General features: G+C 34.8%; 1 protein-coding gene across 1 annotated transcript in view; it reads left to right on the plus strand.

Moving 5' to 3' along the window:
• HIBCH (3-hydroxyisobutyryl-CoA hydrolase) overlaps nt 1-20,160 on the plus strand; it is a 91,885-nt gene that overhangs the window by 30,202 nt on the left and 41,523 nt on the right. Inside the window, exons 7-8 of the mRNA XM_003764047.4 lie at nt 17,017-17,095; nt 19,579-19,724. Of these exons, the coding sequence (XP_003764095.2) occupies nt 17,017-17,095; nt 19,579-19,724 (225 nt within the window). The remainder of the gene's footprint in view (nt 1-17,016; nt 17,096-19,578; nt 19,725-20,160) is intronic.

The following is a 20,160-nucleotide window of genomic DNA, read 5'->3' on the forward strand; positions in this document are numbered from 1 at the left end:
AGGTGGTATGATCTAGGAAGAGGTGTATTCACTACTCTCCTGGCCTGTGCTCTGGTCTCATTATAGAGCTGAGACTGGGGGGCCCACTCCCCTGCAGCCACAAGCTCTGCTGGTACTCCTTCTTGCCCTGGCATCTGAGCCCTGTCCTGCAATCCCAGTCCAAGTGTGGGCAATGTAATAGAGTCCTGTCCTTGGTACCGGCAAAGGGATCCTTGTAATATCCTTCTCACTTGCTCTCTGGCCCCCTATGGAATGGGAGGTCCAGAAACTAGTGCTGCCACTGATTCCATCACCCCAGGGACTCCTTCTGGTTTGCAAGAACTGGTTTATGCTGGTGTGACCTTGCTGAACTGTGCTTCATTCTCACCTGGTTCCTTCTGACCTTAGTTGTCTTGGGCTGGAAAATTGTTTCACTTTATCCTTTTGTGAATTCTGCCACTCTAGAATTTGTTTTGAGATATTATTATTTAGAGGGGTTTGGGGGAGAGCTCGGGCATGTCTCTGGAGAAAAGGCAAAGAATCTTTCTTGGTTCTGTCTTCCCAAAGATTCTTTTAAAAGAAAAATGTGATAATAATTCAAATACAATAGAGTATTGGATATTTATACTATATGAAGCCCAGCCAAAAAAGGTGACTTTTGGGTAGAATTTAGATACAGCAAATGGATCACAGACATAGCTTAGCAGACTGCTTTGTATATCAAATGTAGGCTCCTAGTTTCATATGTCTTCTACATTCTGAGACTTTAGCCATGGTCCTGTTATTCAGAAGTATTCATTGAATATTATATGTAGAACACTTGTTTTATTTGATTCCTAGGACTTTTCCCTCTCAATTCCCAGTCTCTGATTGTTGCACTTTCTTACTTTTTTGTCTTCCTATTGTTGGCCTTGTGTTGATCACTTTATATACTGTTTTCCTCTCTTACTATCTTATTTTCTTAGTTTATTCTTATTCATGTCTTGTCAAACTCCAAACTTGAGTTATACTCACCATACACCATTTCTAGTATGCTGAAGGAAGCCTTAATTGTATTTATGAAATCCACCTCTAAATTATGTTTTTTAATCTTAACCAGGCTGTTGCATAACAATCCTTTTTAATCTTGGCTAATTAGTACTACATCTCCACTATGGCTATCTAAAACCTCTTTTCCCTAACTCCCTACATCCTTTCCTTCCATTCATTTAGTTGAGGAACTCTCCTATTTATTGATAAAATAAAGGCTGTCTATTCCCTCTGCTGAACATAGTATATTCAGCACTACTTCCTTTATCTTCCCTTTCAGCCACTTATGATTGTGCAGTCAGTATCTGTCATTGCTTGAGGTGTGGGGGAGGGAGAGTATTCCAGCAGTCTCTGCAAAAATGTTATCTCCTGAGGGACCCTTGCATAAACCTTCAATATATCTTTGCTCATTGAGGGCAGAGGTTGGTAGGGGAGAGATACTGAGTGAGCATTTTTTTGATCAGCATTTTCTGATATTAATTTTATTAAGGATTTTTTAGCCCACACAAGTTTTTTTGTGGATCAAACTGTAAGTATTCTGCATCTCTTGTTTAATTCCCCTTTTTTTTGAGAGATGAAATGGTTTAGAGAAAATGACTAATTTGCCATCTTGCTTGTTATCCATGTTTCTATAGTTCTTAATGTCTGTATTTAAAACTTAGTCTTATATTATTTATACATCTACATATTTATACAAGCAAGCCCTTTTTAGGTTGAATATTTTTTAGAAAGAAATTTATAATAATACTGACATTTCAAATAATTCATGTTGATGGTCAATCAGTTGATTGATATGGGTATTTCTTCCTTTTGAATTGACCATCATTCCTCCCTGACTTCTTATTTTGGACAGTTCTTCTTTTTCCAGAAATCTCCCATAGAAGCTAAAGCAAACAAACTACATACCTTCTTTTAGGTATTTTAATATTTAATATGTAGCAACATATTTCTGAAGAACTGTTGTTATTTCATTATCTTTGATGTCTTTTATGCCATTTCATGAAAGCAAATCATTTTTACATTTATGTCCTTTGGATCACATGTACTTTTAATTCTTTTTTTTTTTTTTTTTAATTTAATAGCCTTTTATTTACAGGATATATACATGGGTAACTTTACCGCATTAACAATTGCCAAACCTCTTGTTCCAATTTTTCACCTCTTACCCCCCCACCCCCTCCCCTAAATGTCAGGATGACCAGTAGATGTTAAATATATTAAAATATAACTTAGATACACAATGTATACATGACCAAAACATTATTTTGCTGACATGTACTTTTAATTCTTCTGAAATTGAGGTAGTAATGCTTCAGTTCTTCAAGGATCTGTGATTTAGTCAAAGCAGGTACTCCTTTTACTGATGCAAATAGCAACCTCTCCATAACTTAGCAGTCAGTCTTTGAGACTGTCTACTCATTGTGTTAATAATAATAGTAAATAGCATGAATTAATGAAAAAAGAAAAGCAGTTATTGAGAATTTACTGTGTTTAAAGCACATACTGATGAGATAGATAAAAACAAAAGATCAGTCAGGATTGGAAATTTAGCTATAAGTTAGATGGGAGGCTTCCATGTTCCTTAGGATACAGGAGTAAAATAAATGGTAATGTAGCTTCTTTAATGTTATTTCCATTGATTAGATCATATTTTGATGAACTATTTGATATGGTGAACTATTTGAATACTTACTTTGGTGATTAATACTTAGGTGGCAAGAATTTTATTTTTTTTTGGTCTTTAGAAGCTGTAGCTGCAGTTACTAGGCTACATCTGCATCTGAGTTGAGTCCTGGCATGATGACTGTTGGGGCTAAGTTGGAAGCAGGACTGGTTGTCTGGGGCCAAGGTACCACTCCCAAGACTCATAGGTCTTAACCATGAAGTAATTGATCAGCTGGTAATGGTAGTGATGAGGAACTTGTTAAGCTCCTTCTCCACAATCATTGCATTCCTCATAATGATGGCTGTAAGGCCTGGGCTGGAAGCTGGATGAGTGGTCAGGGCAGTAGAGGTCAAGGTGGAAATGGTGGTTCAGCTTGCCCAGTACTTAGCCCATCCTGTCTCTTCCTTAGGTTGCCTTCCTGCTTACAAAGTACCTAAGAGTTAGTAACCTTATTAAAAATTTGGAATTATCTTTTTTACATGTAATTTAAATATGTATTTTGGGAGACTTTATCATATTTTACTTGAGAGTCTATTTCAAGGAGTTTTAGTGCTTTTAATCAACATTTAATGAGTCCATACTATAAGCCAGACACTGTGTGAGACATTGGAGATACAAAGATGAAAGAAAGCAGCCCTTGCTCCTGAAGAGTTAGGATGTAAAATATAGTTTTGACTTATGGATTAACATTCTGTTATTCAATGTCTGTGTGTTTTTTTTCCCCAGGTAGGATTTTTGAACTATAAATAATAGTTTTGTATAAATTTTTTATATATTTCCTCTGAAGAAGGAAGACTGGTGATATGAGTGAGGGCTAATCTTTCCAAAGAAAAAGCATTCTGGACCTAGGTCAGAATTTACTGGAGAAGTAATTCTTTTTTTATCTTAATCTGGCTTTGAATCAATAAGACAAAACAAAGGTCCTTTTAAAAACCTAATAAAAATTAGATATAGGTTTATTATTAGGAAAATGTGAATGAACCAGTAGATGGGGCCATAGAGCTTAATTTTGGCCGTGCATGATTTTATTTCATTTTCCAGAATTGAGATTGATTTGTAAAATTGATTTTGGTTTGTAATTTCTCATCCTGTTACGTTTTATGTAATATGTTGAGATGTCTGAAAGGCATCTGGAGATGGGAGATTGGAGAGCAGCAGAGAGATTGGGGCAGGATAAGTGGATTTGAGAATCATCAGCATCAAGAAAGGGTATGTGATATGCTCAGGGAGCACGAGTGCCTCTGGTTTAAGGGCCAGCTGAGCTCTTTTCAGGGCTGCTTATCTACCTTTGGAGTCTACTTAGCATTCAGGTCTCACTTGTGGCTCCAAGGAGCTGTAGCATGTAAACCATCTCTGCAGATGGGCCAGACCAGGTTGATTGTTACTGTTCCAGGAGGTGTTTGCTCCAAGTGTGGGGTAGATATGTGGTAGGGGTAGACTTCCCCTAGTGGAACAGGGGGATGGCTGAGAACAATTTGTTCCAGTGGCCATGAAGGTGGCCAAAGCAGGCTTTGTGGAGCTGCATCTTGGACTGTGTCTTGGCTTCTGCCTTGCCATTGGACTTTGATAACTTTGATAACTTGAAGATTTTGTGCAGCTCTATCTCACTTAACTCTAATTCACCGAGAAGTCAAGACATCACCTCTTGATATCATTGGCTCTCTTCAAAATCAAAAGACAAACATCAATAACATGAGAAATTAAATCCAAGGCAGCTCAGTGGTGCAGTGGATAGAGCATGAGCCTTGAAGTCAAGAGGATCTGAGTTCAAATGTGATCTCAGATACTTAACTACTTTTCTAGGTGTGTGACCCTGGGCAAGTCATTTAACCCCAATTGCCTCGGGGAGGAGGAGGGGGGAAGGAAATTAAATCCTTGGGAACTGATGAGATCACCAAGTAGTAGAGAAGGAGAAAAGGCATGGGACAAAACCTTGAATGACTTTTGCAGTTAGAAGCTATATTCTTTCGGTAAGAGGATCCCACATAAGAGACAGAGAGGAAGGGGTCTGATGGAGAAGCAGGAGAGAATAGTGTCCTGAAAACCTAGAGAGAATCAAGGAGAAGACTGACACCAATGTCAGAGGTTATAAAGAGGTTCCAGTTAATGTTCCATTATTTTCATGTACCCCATTTTGTTTATCCATTCCCCAACTGATGGGCATCTATTTTATTTCCAATTCTTTGCTATAACAAAAAGTGCAACTCTGAATATTTTGGAGTACATGAGGCCTTTCTTCTTATCAATGGCTTTCTTAGATTATAAGCCCAGTAAAGGAATGTTGGGTAATAAGGCCAGTAAGATGCTATAGCTGCTGCCCTTCCTTCCTGACTCCCTCCTTTTTCCAATGGCACCCCGAGATTCTTTTGCTTGTTTTTTTTTGTTTCATTTCTCTCTAGTCTCCTTGCTCTCTTTGCTACCTCTCGCCCTTTGCTCTTTTCCCTTTCTTTTTTTGGGAGCAAATGGTATGTACATTTTACTCCTTTTATTTACATAGTTAAATATTGTTTTCCAAAATGGATGTGCCAATTCATAGTTACACTAATAATAGTATCAATAACAATGGGAAAAGCAATAATAGTAGTATTTATATAGTCCAAAATGTGGCCGGTACTGTGCTAAACACTTTATAAATATTACTTCAGGGATAGCTGGTTGGTACAGGGAATAGAGCACCAGCTCTGAAATCAGGAGGATCTGAGTTCAAATGTGACGTCAGACACTTAACTTCCTAGCTGTGTGTCCCTGGGCAAGTCACTTAATCCCAGTTGCCTCAGAAAACAAACAAACAAACAAATAAATAAATATTACTTCATTTGATCCTCACAACAATCCAAGGGGGTGGGTGCTGTTAATTATTACCATTTTACAGATGAGAAAAGTGAGACCAGAATGGATAAGTAATTTGTCTAAGGCCATGCAGCTAGGAAATGTCTGAGGTTGAATTTGAATTCGGGTCGTCCTCACTTTAGACTCAGCGTTCTATCCAGGATGCCATCTTGATGTTTCTGATATGCTTATGTACATGTGTTTATCTTCCCAGAGCTATTGCTCTTTTTATTTTGCCAATTTGCAGGGGGTGAGGTGAAGCCTCGGGGTTGTTTTCATTTGCATTTCTTTTATTAATGATTTGGAGTATTCTTTCAAGTTAATATTTTTCAACTGCTTTTTAAAGGACTGTTTGTCCTTATCTTTTGATCTTTTATCTCGTGGGTAATAGTTATTGGTTATATATGTGTGCATATATATGTATTTGTGTATTTTATACACACACGTATACTTTTGTATGTACATATACATTCCTTTCTCTCAATTGTTTGTTATCTTGAATATCAAATCCTTGTCAGAGAAATTTGAAACAGATCTTTTACCATTCCTATTTATAGATGAGCAAACTGAAATAACAGGGACTAGGTGATTTGCCCAAGATCATGTAGATGATAAGTATCTGAGGCATAATTTGAATTCAGGGCTTCCTGATTCCAATATTCTGTGCATTGTACCACCTGGCTGCTTGTGTACCACTTAGGTAAATAATTAAAATAAAATTTATGTACATGGCAATGTTTTGGCTTAATTTAAAAGGTCCTCTAAAATTTAGTTCTGTGGAAACTGAATGGATGTCCATCAGTTGGAGAATGGCTGAATAAATTGTGGTATATGAAAATTATGGAATATTACTGTTCTGTAAGAAATGACCAACAGGATGATTTCAGAAAGGCCTGGAGAGACTTACACGAACTGATGCTGAGTGAAATGAGCAGGACCAGGAGATCATTATATACTTCAACAACAATACTATATGATGACCAGTTCTGATGGACCTGGCCATCCTCAGCAACGAGATCAACCAAATCATTTCTAATGGATCAGTAATGAACTGAACTAGCTATACCCAGAAAAAGAACTCTGGGAGATGACTAAAAACCATTACATTGAATTCCCAATCCCTATAGTTATGCACACCTGCATTTTTGATTTCCTTCACAAGCTAATTGTACAATAATTCAGAGTCTGATTCTTTTTGTACAGCAAAATAATGTTTTGGTCATGTATACTTATTGTGTATCTAAGTTATATTTTAATATATTTTAACATCTACTGGTCATCCTGACATTTAGGGGAGGGGGTGGGGGGGTAAGAGGTGAAAAATTGGAACAAGAGGTTTGGCAATTGTTAATGCTGTAAAGTTACCTATGTATATATCCTGTAAATAAAAGGCTATTAAATTAAAAAAAAAATAAAATAAAATTTAGTTCTGATTTAGTTTGTAGAATTGCTCCTTAACTTGTCAAGTTTCATTATCATCTGAGTCAATTAAAGGACAAACCGTATTTCATTATAGAAGAAAAAGAATTCTTAATATGCCATCTATTCATTTAACTCTAAAAGCTTTAAAAGGATACTTTAGAAAAACCATATAATAAAAAGGAGTATTTTGCAAAAAGCATTCAAATAATTGCATATAATGGGTGCACAATTTAAAGTTAATTATCTTATGGAAATATAATTGTATCACTTTGCTATTTTACCTATTTTTAAAATACAATATAGGAGTTCAATCATTACATTAGTATGTTGAATAGTATTAGGTATAGGAAGCATTTTAAAATTGTTTCTCAAAGCTACAAGGGATTATGCTACGACTATTTCAGTTTCTATAATTTTATATACAGAGACAATTAGAGCTTTTTAAAAATCAGATGGAGAATTCTTTCCTAAGTGATTTTTGTTTTCTAGTTTGTCAAATTAGGAGTCCCCTGTGAGGGCCACTGTTTCTAATTATCCTTTTTCTAGTTTGTTCCATTGTTTTCCATCTCTATTTTTGAACCAATACCAATTGGTTAAGTGATTTGGTGGCTAAGTGTCTTAGCCAGAGTCACACAGCTAGTGTGTATCAGAGGCTGGATTTTGAACTCAAGTCTTTTTGAGTATAGGCTCCATTTACTGCATCACCTGTAGTGTTCAAGTTATTCAAGTTGATGAAGTGGGGTTGGCAGAGAAAGCCTGAAGTACTGACAAGATTTTAATACTTCCTGCGGCAGACAGAGAAGGACACTGATGGGGATCAGCTCAGCCTTACAGTCCCACCCCTATGGAAGTCTTGAGAAAACCCATCTTACTGTATCCAATCAGAAAGCCAAGTTATGTCAACCTCCCAGTATTAAATTTTCCCCATAAATCTGCCCATGGCCTGTGCCATCTTTGCTGAATTCTTTTTGGGTTAGCCGGCCAGGGTGTTCTGCCCTTAGTGTCTTTCCTCTACCTCCCTCTTCAGTGTCTCATGGTGTCTTTATAGCTAACTAACATCCTCTAATGGAATCAGTTTGCCAGTTAATGGCATATTCCCATCTTATGCTGTATTCCTTTTCTTCTGGTTAATTATGAGTTCCACTAGAGAACTTGTCTTTTCCTTTGTTAATTGTTAAAAAAACCTTTTTTTGTTTGTTTGCTAACTGTATGTTCTTCCAAATCTATTTTGAATTTACCACTCCTTGTGTCTATTTTTAACTCTTCATTTTGTTTGTAACCTTTTCTCAAAAACAAGGGTACCTTTTGGCGCAAAGAAAGCTATTATGAATTCTTCCCATGTGCCTTGAACCTTGCACTTTCAGTTTTGAATTAAGAATTGCTACTGAACCCCATCATTCAGTGCCAACTTCATCATTTGGTGTCCAGCCTCAACAAAGTCCCCTCTCAGTTTTTTTCCCTTTAATTTTCAGTCAAATAAATGATTGTCTCTGGGAACAACTGCAGAAGTTAGATTTTCCCCCCTATATATCTGAGTGAAACAAGCAGAACCAGGAATACATTGTACACAATAACAGCAAGAAAGAGAATGAAATTATTCATTCAATTCAATTCAAGCAATTATGAAAGGCTTGGTTCTTCTCAGCGGTTCAGTGATTCAAAACAATCCCAATAGACTTGGGACAGAAAATGCCATCTGCATCTAACACATACTGTGTTCACTTCTTTTTTCTGTGTTTTCTTTTAAATCTCTCCCATGATTTTTCCCTTTTGCTCTGATTTTTCTCTCCAAAGATGATTCATAAAGTAATGTGTATTAGCTCCCTGAGGATAGGAATTAATTTTTTCCTTCCTTCCTTCCTTCCTTCTTTCCTTCCTTCCTTCCTTCCTTCCTTCCTTCCTTCCTTCCTTCCTTCCTTCCTTCCTTCCTTCCTTCTTCTCTCCCTCCCCCCTCTGTCCCCTCTCCCCGCCTCCGTCCCCTCCCTCCCCGCCTCCGTCCCCTCCCTCCCACCCTCGCCCAGGGTAACAAAGCTAGGAAGTATTAAGTTTTTTAGGTCAGATTTTGAACTCAGGTCCTCCCAATTTCAGGGCTGGTGCTCTATCAATTACACCAATGAGCTGCCCCCTTTTTCTTATACTTTATTGTATTCTTACAGTTTCACACAGTGCCTACCTCTAGTAAAGGCTCTATCTATCTGCATCAGGGGTCCTCAAACTTTTTAAATAGGGGGCCAGTTCACTGTCCTCAGACTGTTAGAGGGCTGGACTATAGTAAAAACAAAAACTTTGTTTTGTGGGCCTTTAAAGGGCCTTCATAGCCCTGGGTGAGGGGGATAAATGTCCTCAGCTGCTGCATCTGGCCTGCAGGCCTTAGTTTGAGGACCCCTGATCTAGATAATTGCCTCATGCCCAATGGAGGCCTTAATTGACTTGTCTTATAGAGCAAATATGAATCAGAGGCAGGATTTGAACTAAAGTGTCCATGACTTCAAGGCAGCTTTTCATCTATGTCATCTTGCCTTTCTTATCTCCCTTTATACTCATTCTTTCCACTGAAAATGTACAGGCTTTTTTAGACTTTGAGAAGTAAGCAGAAGTACCTTGATGTACCCTACATAAAGCTGTTGGGTAATATAATAATAACACATTTATGTGTAGATTTCAGATTAATAGTTTTTTTCCTCCAAATCTTGTGATGTAGAAGTACATTATCTGATGACTCTTAAACAGATGTAAGAATTCCTGTGTCTCTAGTTTTCAGGAGTCTGATCTTAGAAGAGCTTTATCTCCCCTTTATCCTTCTCCATTAATTAGAACTTCCTTCTTTATTGGCCTAGATCCAGGGATCAGGAACCCCACTTCTTTTTAAAAATTATTTTAAAAGATTTTTATTTTCAAAACATATGTATAGTTTTCAACATTCACCCTTGCAAAACCTTCTGTTCCAAATTTTTTTCTTCCCCCTTTCTTCCACTCTCTCTCCTGAATGGCAAGTAATCCAATATATGTTAAACATGTGCAATTCTTCTATAAATATTTCCACAATTATCATGCTGCACAAGAAAAATCAGATCAAAAAGGAAAGAAAATGAGAAGGAAAACAAAATGCAAGCAAACAACCACAAAAAAGTGAAAATACTATGTTTTGTCCTGCCTCAGTCTCCACAGTCCTTCTGTTGGGTGCAGATGACTCTCTCCATTATAAGACCACTGGAACTGACGTAAATCATCTCAATGTTAAAAAGAGCCATGTGTCCATCAGAATTGATTATTGTATAATTTTAATTGTTGCTGTTCATAATGCTATCTTAGTTCTACTCACTTCACTTAGCATCAGTTCATGTAAATCTCTCCAGGCCTCTCTAAAATCATCCTGTTGTTCGTTTCTTATAGAACAAAAATATTCCATAACATTCATATATTATAACTTATTTAGCCACTCTCTAATTGATGGGCATTCACTGAAAAAGGGCTGCCACAAACTGTTTTGCACATGTAGGTCCTTTTGCCTTTTTTATGATCTCTTTGGAATACAGACCCAATAGAGACACTGCTGGATCAAAGGGTATGTATAGTTTGATAGCCTTTTGGTCATGGTTCTATATGAAGAGCCCTTCTAATGTCTTCAACTGATCATCTCTATCAACTCCTCAATTAGAAACCTCAGCTTGTTTGGCACTTACTTTCTGTTGTCTTTTCTCTCTCAGATTGCCAGCTAAGAGTAAATTGTGCAAGTACAATTTTTAAAATATTTGTATAACTCTGTTGCTCTTAACTATAGTGGGGGGGACATCCGGCAGATAATACATTTTATAAAACTTGGCAGAAATCATATGAAATCAAGTTAAATACTGTATCTGGTTTGTGGGTGAGAACTTTTCCACTCCAGCTTTAATAAACTGAGAAATCTAAATTATTTTATGTAGTCATTTGAATCGCTCATTCTAATACAATGTAGAAATATGTGACCTTTTTTGTTTTAACAAATCCCGAAAAATGAATTATGATTTTATAAGAATTTGAGAAAAGACCTGGTATAGACAAAAGTTCTACTCTATCATTAAGTAGATGTGTGAATGCAGATAAGTCACTTCCATTGGGCCTCAATTTTCTTCTCTCAAATAAAACATACTTTGCAAATCTTAACGTGCTACATTATTATTTTTCTCTGTGAAATAAGCAAATAGAATTTGGTGATTTTAGAGGTCCTTTCTAAAACTATATTTGATTTTCTAAGATTATTTTTTTAAAGAAAGCTGTTATCACTTAACACTTTTCAGCCAAAGTGACTAATCTTGACATCATATGTCCAAAAATGGTAAATGTTGTCTCTTTAAAGGAGGAGAAATTAAAATACATGAGGCTTATTAATTATTAAGCATGATCAATTAAAATCTTAGCTTTCCTGGGGGGGGAGGTGCCCAGGTGATTTGTATTCAACTAGCACCTTTGGATACTTCTGTTGACTTAAGACATTCTTTAATTCTCTTTAGCAAGGATGTATTGATCCTAAAACTTATACCATACACTTCTCTACCATGGCAACAGAAAGGGAGCAGTGAAACTTTTCAATTATGGAAACAAAACCTTACAATTTTACTTCTCATTGGGAAATGGTTGTTGAGGATGATGTGATTTGAAGGAGATAAATTAGGGTGGGGAATGGGGGAAGTGATACATGACTAGAGATTTCCTTGAGGGTAAGGTTCCAAGAGAGGCAGTCACTATTCAGAGGCTCAGGACCTTTGAGCTGAAGTTCTTTCAAGGCATGATTTTTGGTGTAGGCAGCAAGCTGAGATGGTCAAAATACTCCAGTAACCAGAAGATCTGTAATTTCATCATTGTGGGTTATAAGTAGCAACCCCTCTTAAAACAGAGAGAAGCAAAGAAGGTTAAAACCAATTTAAAGAAAGCTTGGCAAGAGAACCAAATAAAGCAAAGTCATCCTGAAATCATTTAAAGATAAAAAATGGACAACAGAAGAAGAATGAAAAAGAGCCATCAAGTTTTGTTTTGTTTTAAATAATAAGTTGTTTTCATCATCAAGGATGATAGAGCTGCCACATTTAAGACTATAACACAGGAATTATGTTATAGAGGTGGTATCTGTGGCAATAAGGAATACATAGATAAAAAAAGTAGCCACATTAAACCAAACATCTTGTGCTAGAAGATTACAATTGAGATGGTGTTGAAGGATCAATTCACAATATATATGAACGAACAGATACCAAATGGATAGAAAAATAAGTCCCATTTCTTTTTAATACTGAAAAAAGATCTCTGTAAGAGCATCTACAACCAACGCCTTAAAGGCTTGCTTCTCCATCTCCATATTTTTTTTTTTTCTGAGAATCGTCTCCATATGTATCAAGAGTATCTTCTGTGAATGTGTAAGTAGGAAGCAGACAAGCTTTCAGAAATGGCATAACACCACTTAAGTGTATCTCTACTATCACACAACTTAAAGATGGAGGGAATACAAGATGTTTATTATTTAAAAACCAAAACAGACGTTCAATAGAATAAAACTACCTTTGAAGACTTTGTTCCAATAAAAATCCCTCAAGATTCCTTGAAAGATATAACGACGCAGTGAGACTTGTTCTTTGACTCCCTAAACATAAATATCAAATGAGGCACATAATGAACTGTGTATAAATGTGATAAAAAGGATCTGGCACAAAGTTTAAATGGAAGAGCAAGTCCTTGTAGATGGTGAGATCTAGATATTCTTAGTTTTGAATGACATTGTGGTGATTGCATCAAGTACTAGAGCATGGAAATTCTTTTCCTGTAAGAGATATATAATCATTCAAAAAAGTTTAGCCGGGCTATTTACAGAGGAAAAATCATTTAGATGAAGACTATTAGACTCATTATGACTTACTATTGGATGAACAACCTATAAAGCTTATTTGGGAGTCAATGTATCAGTTAATCAATAAACATTTATTAAGTGCCTATTATGTGTCAGGCACTGTGCTAACTAAGCACTGGGGATACAAAGAATCGTAAAAGGGGATACAGAGAGTGGTAAAAGGCAAACAACCATATATAATCAAGTTAAATAAAGGGTGAATTAGAAAAAAATCAAAAGAAGGACACCAGAATTAAGGAGGACTGGGAATTAGGAAAGAATTAAAAAATAATTCTGTAGAATCTGGAATTTTAACTAGGACTTGAAGGTAGAAGAAAATTGGAAAGGTTGGGAGAAGTTATATTTAATCTTGAAGGTAATAAGGAGCCAGTGAAATTTATTGAGTAGGGAGGATGACACAATTAGACCTATGCTGTATGAAAATAATTTTGACAGCTAAAGAGAGAATAGACTGAAGAGGGACTTTGACCAGAAAAAGCATGAAGGAAGAAAAGCATTTATTAAGTACCTATGTGCCTGCTTCTTGTTAAGTACTTGACAAATATCTCATTTAATTCTCACAAAAATCTTAGGATGTACGTGTTATTATCATCCTCATTTTATAGTTGAAGAAATTGAGGTAGGCAGAGGTTAAATGACTTGCTCAAGATCACACAGCTAGTACATATCTGAAGCTGAATTTGAACTCACTCCTTACTGATTCCAGGCCTAGTGTTCTCTCTTATCAGCTGAATTGTCCAACTGGCAGGGAGACTATTTCATTAGTCCAGATGTGAAGCAAAGAGGGCTAGCAACAGGGTGCTAGCATTGTGGAAGGAGAGATGCTTTGTTTCCCAGAACCTATGTAGGTGTAAAGGCCAGCAATTCCAAAGGTAGGCTTGTTTTTTTGTTTTCTTTTTTTAACTAATTTTAAGCATTAAAACCTAAGAATTAATACTGGTGCTTTTATTTACATGGACTAATTAATGTTTGTGTTTTAGACTGAACACACAAGCTTAATTTCTAGGTACTTTTTGTACTGACACTGAATGAATATTGTTGAGTACTCTCTGATACTGTAACAGAGCTGTGTAGGAGCTCAGCCAATGCAAGTGATTTTGCTTTCAGTGAACATATGTGACTTAAATTTAGGCATTTGACCTTTTGAGAAGTGAATATTAATTTTGTGCAGTTCACACACTGCATGTTTTATTGACAACTATCTTTTCACTCTTAAAAAAAAAAACAAGTAGCCTCAAATTGTGTGTGTGTGTGTGTGTGTGTGTGTGTGTGTGTGTGTGTGTGAGTGAATCGCATAACAATAACAATTTAGGGGTATAGAAGTTAACAGTTCAGTAATCGTATCCCTGGAAACCCTGTTGCAAGAGATTGCCATACATTGCTACCCACTCCAATCATTCTAAAGAGAGAATAGCTCTAGGTTCCACTTAACAGATAAAGTGTAGAACAGAGCATTCTGTAGAACAAGGACTCTCTGTCCATCTTAGCTGAATCAAGGCTCTAATTCCTGTATTACTTCCATCTAGCTTCTGGGTAGATTATTCATTATTATAATTAGTCTCCATTTGGCATTTAAATTCTAAACAACCTTCCCTTTCCTAGCTTTCCAGTCTTACCTATTACTCTCCTCTGTGCGCCCAAATTCCAACCTTATTGCCCTCCCTATTGCATTTCCCTGTGTTTCCCTGAGTCTGGTATGTTCTTTCTTCTTGCTTTTTTTACCTTTTGGAATCTTTAGTTTCATTGTGTGCTCAGCTTATCTTTTACATGAAGCTTTTCCTAATCTCCTCAGCTGCTAATGCTGATCTGCCCTGCATTCATTTTATATATGTTCTGCATGTACTTCTGTATGTCCATGCTGATTTCTCTATTAGGATATAAGCTCCCTTAAAGCAGGGACTATTTTTTTTTTGTTCTTAATATTCCTAAATGCTTAGTGTAGTGCTTGGTACATAGTAGTGCTTAGTAAATATTTGTTTGATTGAGTCATGTGCCAATATGCTCCTTGGCATATTTGATTGAAAATCTTAAGTTTAAGGTTATTGGGACCTGTGAACTTTTAAAAAGATATTTTAAACTATTTTATCACATATATAATATACTGTGGGATTCCTTCATCCATATTCCTTTCCTATGTATTTTATCTTATGGATGTAAAAATATTATTCTTCCCTTGGTTGTAGAGATATTAAAAACAATTAGCAACCAAAGCTGTGGTCCTCTTTTTTTTTTTTTTTTTTTTTTTTTTTTTTGCAGAACACTCTTGATTTGATTACTTTGCTAATGAACATCTAATGAGAGACAGTGCAATAGTGGGAGAGACCTTGGGTCTTCTCCAACATGAGGCTACATGTACCTCTGTGAAAACGGGCTTTGGTCCTGGTGGCTTGCCTTTTGTTATTTTCTAATTTTGGAATGGTTTATAGATTATAATCCTTGTGAGTTTCAAGCATTCAGGAGAACGGGCTTTTAGATTTGCTGGCATCCCAGCATCCTGGCCTTGCAGACAATTCAGCACCAGTACCCAGAGGAGTAAAGAGTGACCTTAGATGAAAGGAGGAGTCATCCAGAAGTAAAGCCAGATTTGGATTTAATGGTATAATGTTATATAGAAGCTGAGCATTCCCTGTACATTCCAGTGATTCTGAAATGCTGTACAGGTTATTATCCAAACCTCATTCCCTGTCCTATGCTATCATTTCCTTATTTCCATTTCCTAACCTTTTCACTCCAAATCAAATGCTAACCTCCCTTCCCCTATACCCTTGGAATTTCTATTCCAGAAGCAGCAAATTTCCTTTATTCTATATAATTTCTTCTCTTCCTCCTTAACTTGCAACATTAATTTTGTTTATGCAAAAAACTGTGCAGGTTCATGTAATCAAAACTGTTTATTTTATCTTTATTAAATCCTCTACCTATTGTTGGATTAAGAATTTTCTTCCTAGTCATAATTATGTTACCTTTTTCCATTACTTTTTAATTTTTTATGATATAAACTTTTATTTTTATGGTGAATGATAATTGAAATTTATTTTTATGAATCATATAAGATGGCTTGCCTAACTCTATATTTTGGTGAACTACTTTCCAGTTTTTCTGTTAGTTCTTCTTAAATGGGGAATCCTAAGTAGTTTGTTCTTGGTTTTACTGACTTGACTACATTTTAAAATAATTTATCTAGTTTGTTCTATTCAATTACTTTAATGTTATTTAATTTGTAACAAATAGTTTTCATAATTATTGTTTTATAATACAATATGAAGGCTAGAAGTTCTATGCCCATTTACTTCCCATTTTAAAAAAGTGTTTCCCTTGGGAACCTAAATCTTTTTTTTTTTCTTCTATGTAAATTTTATTATTGTTTAATCCAATTCTATAAAATAACCCTTTTGTAGTTTTGTTTGGCATAACACTAAATCTATATGTTAATTTAGGTATTACCATTTTTATTATATTGGAGTAACTTAGCCATCAACAGTGAATATTCCTAAAATTATATGCTTTCCTTTAGTTCTGCAAAGAATGTTTTTTATAGTTTTTAAATGTCTTAGTACATTGATTTTCAGATTTTTATGTACTTTATACCTCTTTGGAATCTTATTTTTCTTAACATAATTTTCTCTTGGCTTTTTATTCTTGCTTTCTAGAAATGTTAATGATTTTATAGATATATTTCATTTCTTGCTAATTTCGTGGTGCTTTTAGTTTCTTTGCTGATTCTCTAGAATTTTCTAATTAAACCCTCTTTTTCTTCAAGTAGCTATGGCTTTGTTGCATCTTGCCAATACTTATGCCTTTAATTTCTTTTTCTTGCCCTATTATTATAACTAACATTTCTAAGAAGTCAAGTAATTTTTTATTTTATAAATGGCAAAATAAAGGCATTATTGGCTATTCCTGTATTAATGCAGCAAGTTTCTACTCTTTTTCCATTGCCAAATAATTCTAGTCTTAATGTTTAGTTAAATATTTTAAAATCTTAAGGCCTTTCTATGCTTTGCTTTTTTGGGAAGTTGTATAATAGAATACTTATGATAATAGTTTTAGCATAAGTTATAATATTTTTCAAAGATTTTTCTGAACTTATTGATATTGTCATATAGTCTTAGTTTTTTGTTTTAAATATTCTTAATTTTAAATAATATTTTAATTAAATTATTAAATTTTAAAATATTAAAAATAATATTTTGTTCCTTTTTTTTTTTAGGGTGTTGGTCTCTCAGTTCATGGGCATTTCCGAGTAGCTACAGAGAAAACGCTTTTTGCTATGCCAGAAACAGCAATAGGTAAAAGTTATTCTTAGTTTTATCCTCTGGTATTATCTTCTTTTAATATATTTCAAATTACATGAAAATTGTTGAAATAATTGTGAGGAATCTTATGTAGAATAAAAGAAATAAAAGAAAAGTTGAAAATGATAGAAAATAAACTCAATTAGAAAATTTGTAGATGATTTTCTATTACTTAAATACATAATTTGTGCAAAGTAAATCTTAATACTAATCTGATATAAATATATTGCTAAAGATCTAAGATAAAAGATTATTAGTAATAATTATAGTTATGAATGAAAAAGAGAACATCTTTTCATTGTCGGGTACAGAAGTCAGGTAGGTAAAAAGCTTGGTCCTTGAATTATACAGGATATTTGAACTTTGGTTCAAATGTGGTATTCAAATATGTAGGGTAGTAAAGAGTTGCCATATAAACTGACACGTTGTCAGCATTCAAAGATTTAGAAAACAATAGAGTGAGCATAAAATTATTTACTACCCACTCTTGTATATATTAATAAAAATAATGCTAGACTTGAAGTTAGGAGATTTGGGTTTGAATTGCATCTAATACTAACCTCAGTTTCTAAATCTGTAAAATGTTATACTAATACTTGTGTTATCTATGTTATGGTATTATTGTGAGGAAATCATCTTGTAAACATTTTATGTTAGTCTGAGTCAGCTTTGCAATGTCTGAGAAGTATTGTTTTGAACATATAATAATTGCAGTTATGTGAAAGAACTGATTAATAATTAATTAAATAGTTATTTAAATGTTGCATATCCTAGACTTACTGTAGTTGAATATCAATTATGATGTGCTGGATATTATAAGAATTATTTATCCAAGTTGACAGAAGACTTAAGGTTGTTGGTTCAAATAATGCTCATTCCTTTTGGACTAGATGTCTTCAAAAACCTTCTATTTTTTGAGATTTTCATATTTGATCTCTACTGTTTAACCAATGTGATAATGTCATTTGTCAATAAGTACTATTTGATGTAAAATAAGAAAACTTATCTTTAGTTTGCTGTATTAAAAAAAATTAATGAATGTAAATCTCAGATTTTTGTAATTGTTGGAGCAATCAACCCGATGGAGACAAAAGATTTTTAAGTCAGTTTGTATTTATTCATTTACATTTAAAACTATTATCCAGAGGAAGCCAAAAATCTTTTGACTACTTACAGATATGCTTACCACGAGTCCCCTGAATGAGGACCTGATGATAGTTCTATAAAGCTAATGAGCCCTGTTTTATTCAGTGTATAACTAAGCACTATAAAACAAGTGCTTATAATGATCACTAGCATAATTTGCAAGTGGATTGTCATCATTTATTACTAGGTAATGGCCAGGAGATTGTTTTTTAGATTGTAATTGAGTTATAGAAAATGTATAGTATAAACACTTGGTTAAATGTTAATAAGGGAGGAAATATGGTTATTAACTGTAAATACTATATAAAAATTAATAATAGAATTCAGAATTCTTTTATAATACTCTATAGTTATATAAAGCTAGTATATAAAACTAGAGTTTTACATACATTATCTCATTTTATCCCTATATTATATTTGAGGAGTAGATGCTATATCGTGCCCATTTTACTGAGTCAGAGATTAAATTAATTTCCTTGGATTTGAAATCAGGTCTTTCTCCATGTACTCTATCCACTGTTGATATATAAGTTAATTTTTAGATTTTCAATTCATTCATTCATTGAACATGTATGTATTCAGTAAGCACCTACTGGGTGTCAAGCATTATATTAGGTGTTGGTATACAAATACGAAAGCGGAATCCTTGCCATCAAGTAATTTATATTCTGTTGGTAATAAACAACATGAATAATAATAATAAATAATAAACAATGTTTACATTGGTAAGCCAATAAAAATATACACAAATACAATATATGCGAAGTTATTTTAGTAGGCAGTCTTAAGAGGCAGAACTGAGAAAAGAATGCTTAGTGGAGGACAGTTTGGGCTAAGGCACAAGGATGAAAAGCTAAATGAAAAGGGACTAGCAAGTGAGCTCATTTGATTAGATGTGAAAGGTTAGGTGGAACCAGATTAAGGGCTTTAAATTCTAAACAAAGGAGTTGGAAGTCTTATTTGAGAGGCAGTTGGGAGCCACTGGAGTTTCTTGAGCAAGAGAATGACATGGTCAATCAAATCTGTGGTTTGGTAATAGACCTCAGTTATCAAATTTAGACTTTGGAATTTGTGTGCTTTTTTTACTTATCTCATGAAAAACCCTGTATATGAGTTTGCATGAACTCATAGTTAAATTTAATTTCATATGTTGCATTTAGTCAATCTAATGGGATTTAATGAATATTTTAATCATTTCTAATTTAACTCTATTGTAACTTATAATACTAATTAAAATATAATATGTAATTATGTGGGTAATTGCTCCTCATCTGATTCATTTGAACCAGTCCTACCACTTTTCATTTTTAAAAAATTTTCTTAAATTGCAGGACTTTTCCCTGATGTGGGTGGAGGTTATTTTCTACCACGCCTTTCAGGAAAACTTGGTTACTTCCTGGCACTCACAGGATTCAGATTGAAAGGTAGAGATGTGCAAAAAGGAGGAATTGCTACGCACTTTGTAGACTCTGACAAGGTTAGGAATTTTGTATTATTCCATTTTTCATTCATGAGATGACTTGATATTAGAGGTGTGACTAACCTTACAAAAGTCCATTGTGTAAAACTCCAGTAGAAGGAAATAAATATAACAAAGCATAAAATATGGAAAGTTTATTACAGGAAAAATTATTACAGGGTTCTCTAAGAGATATGTTCTCTCAGTGCTTTCAAAACCAGTCAGTAAACAAATATTTGTTCAATGCCTCCTATGGGACAGATGCTGGTAATCCTTACTCTCAAGGAGTTTAAAATCTAATGGGGGGGAGACAAAAAGAGAGGACTGAGAAGGTGTCCAGCAGGGGTGCAGGGTGGAATTTAGTCCCCAGAGAGCAGCTGGTAAGAAATGAAGAGATGGCTGCCCTGGACACCTGATTTAAAGGGAGGTTTGGGGCCACCTTGTAGGCCTAGAA

The sequence above is a fragment of the Sarcophilus harrisii genome, chromosome 3 (assembly GCF_902635505.1).
Source record: "Sarcophilus harrisii chromosome 3, mSarHar1.11, whole genome shotgun sequence".
NCBI classification, from domain to species: domain Eukaryota; kingdom Metazoa; phylum Chordata; class Mammalia; order Dasyuromorphia; family Dasyuridae; genus Sarcophilus; species Sarcophilus harrisii.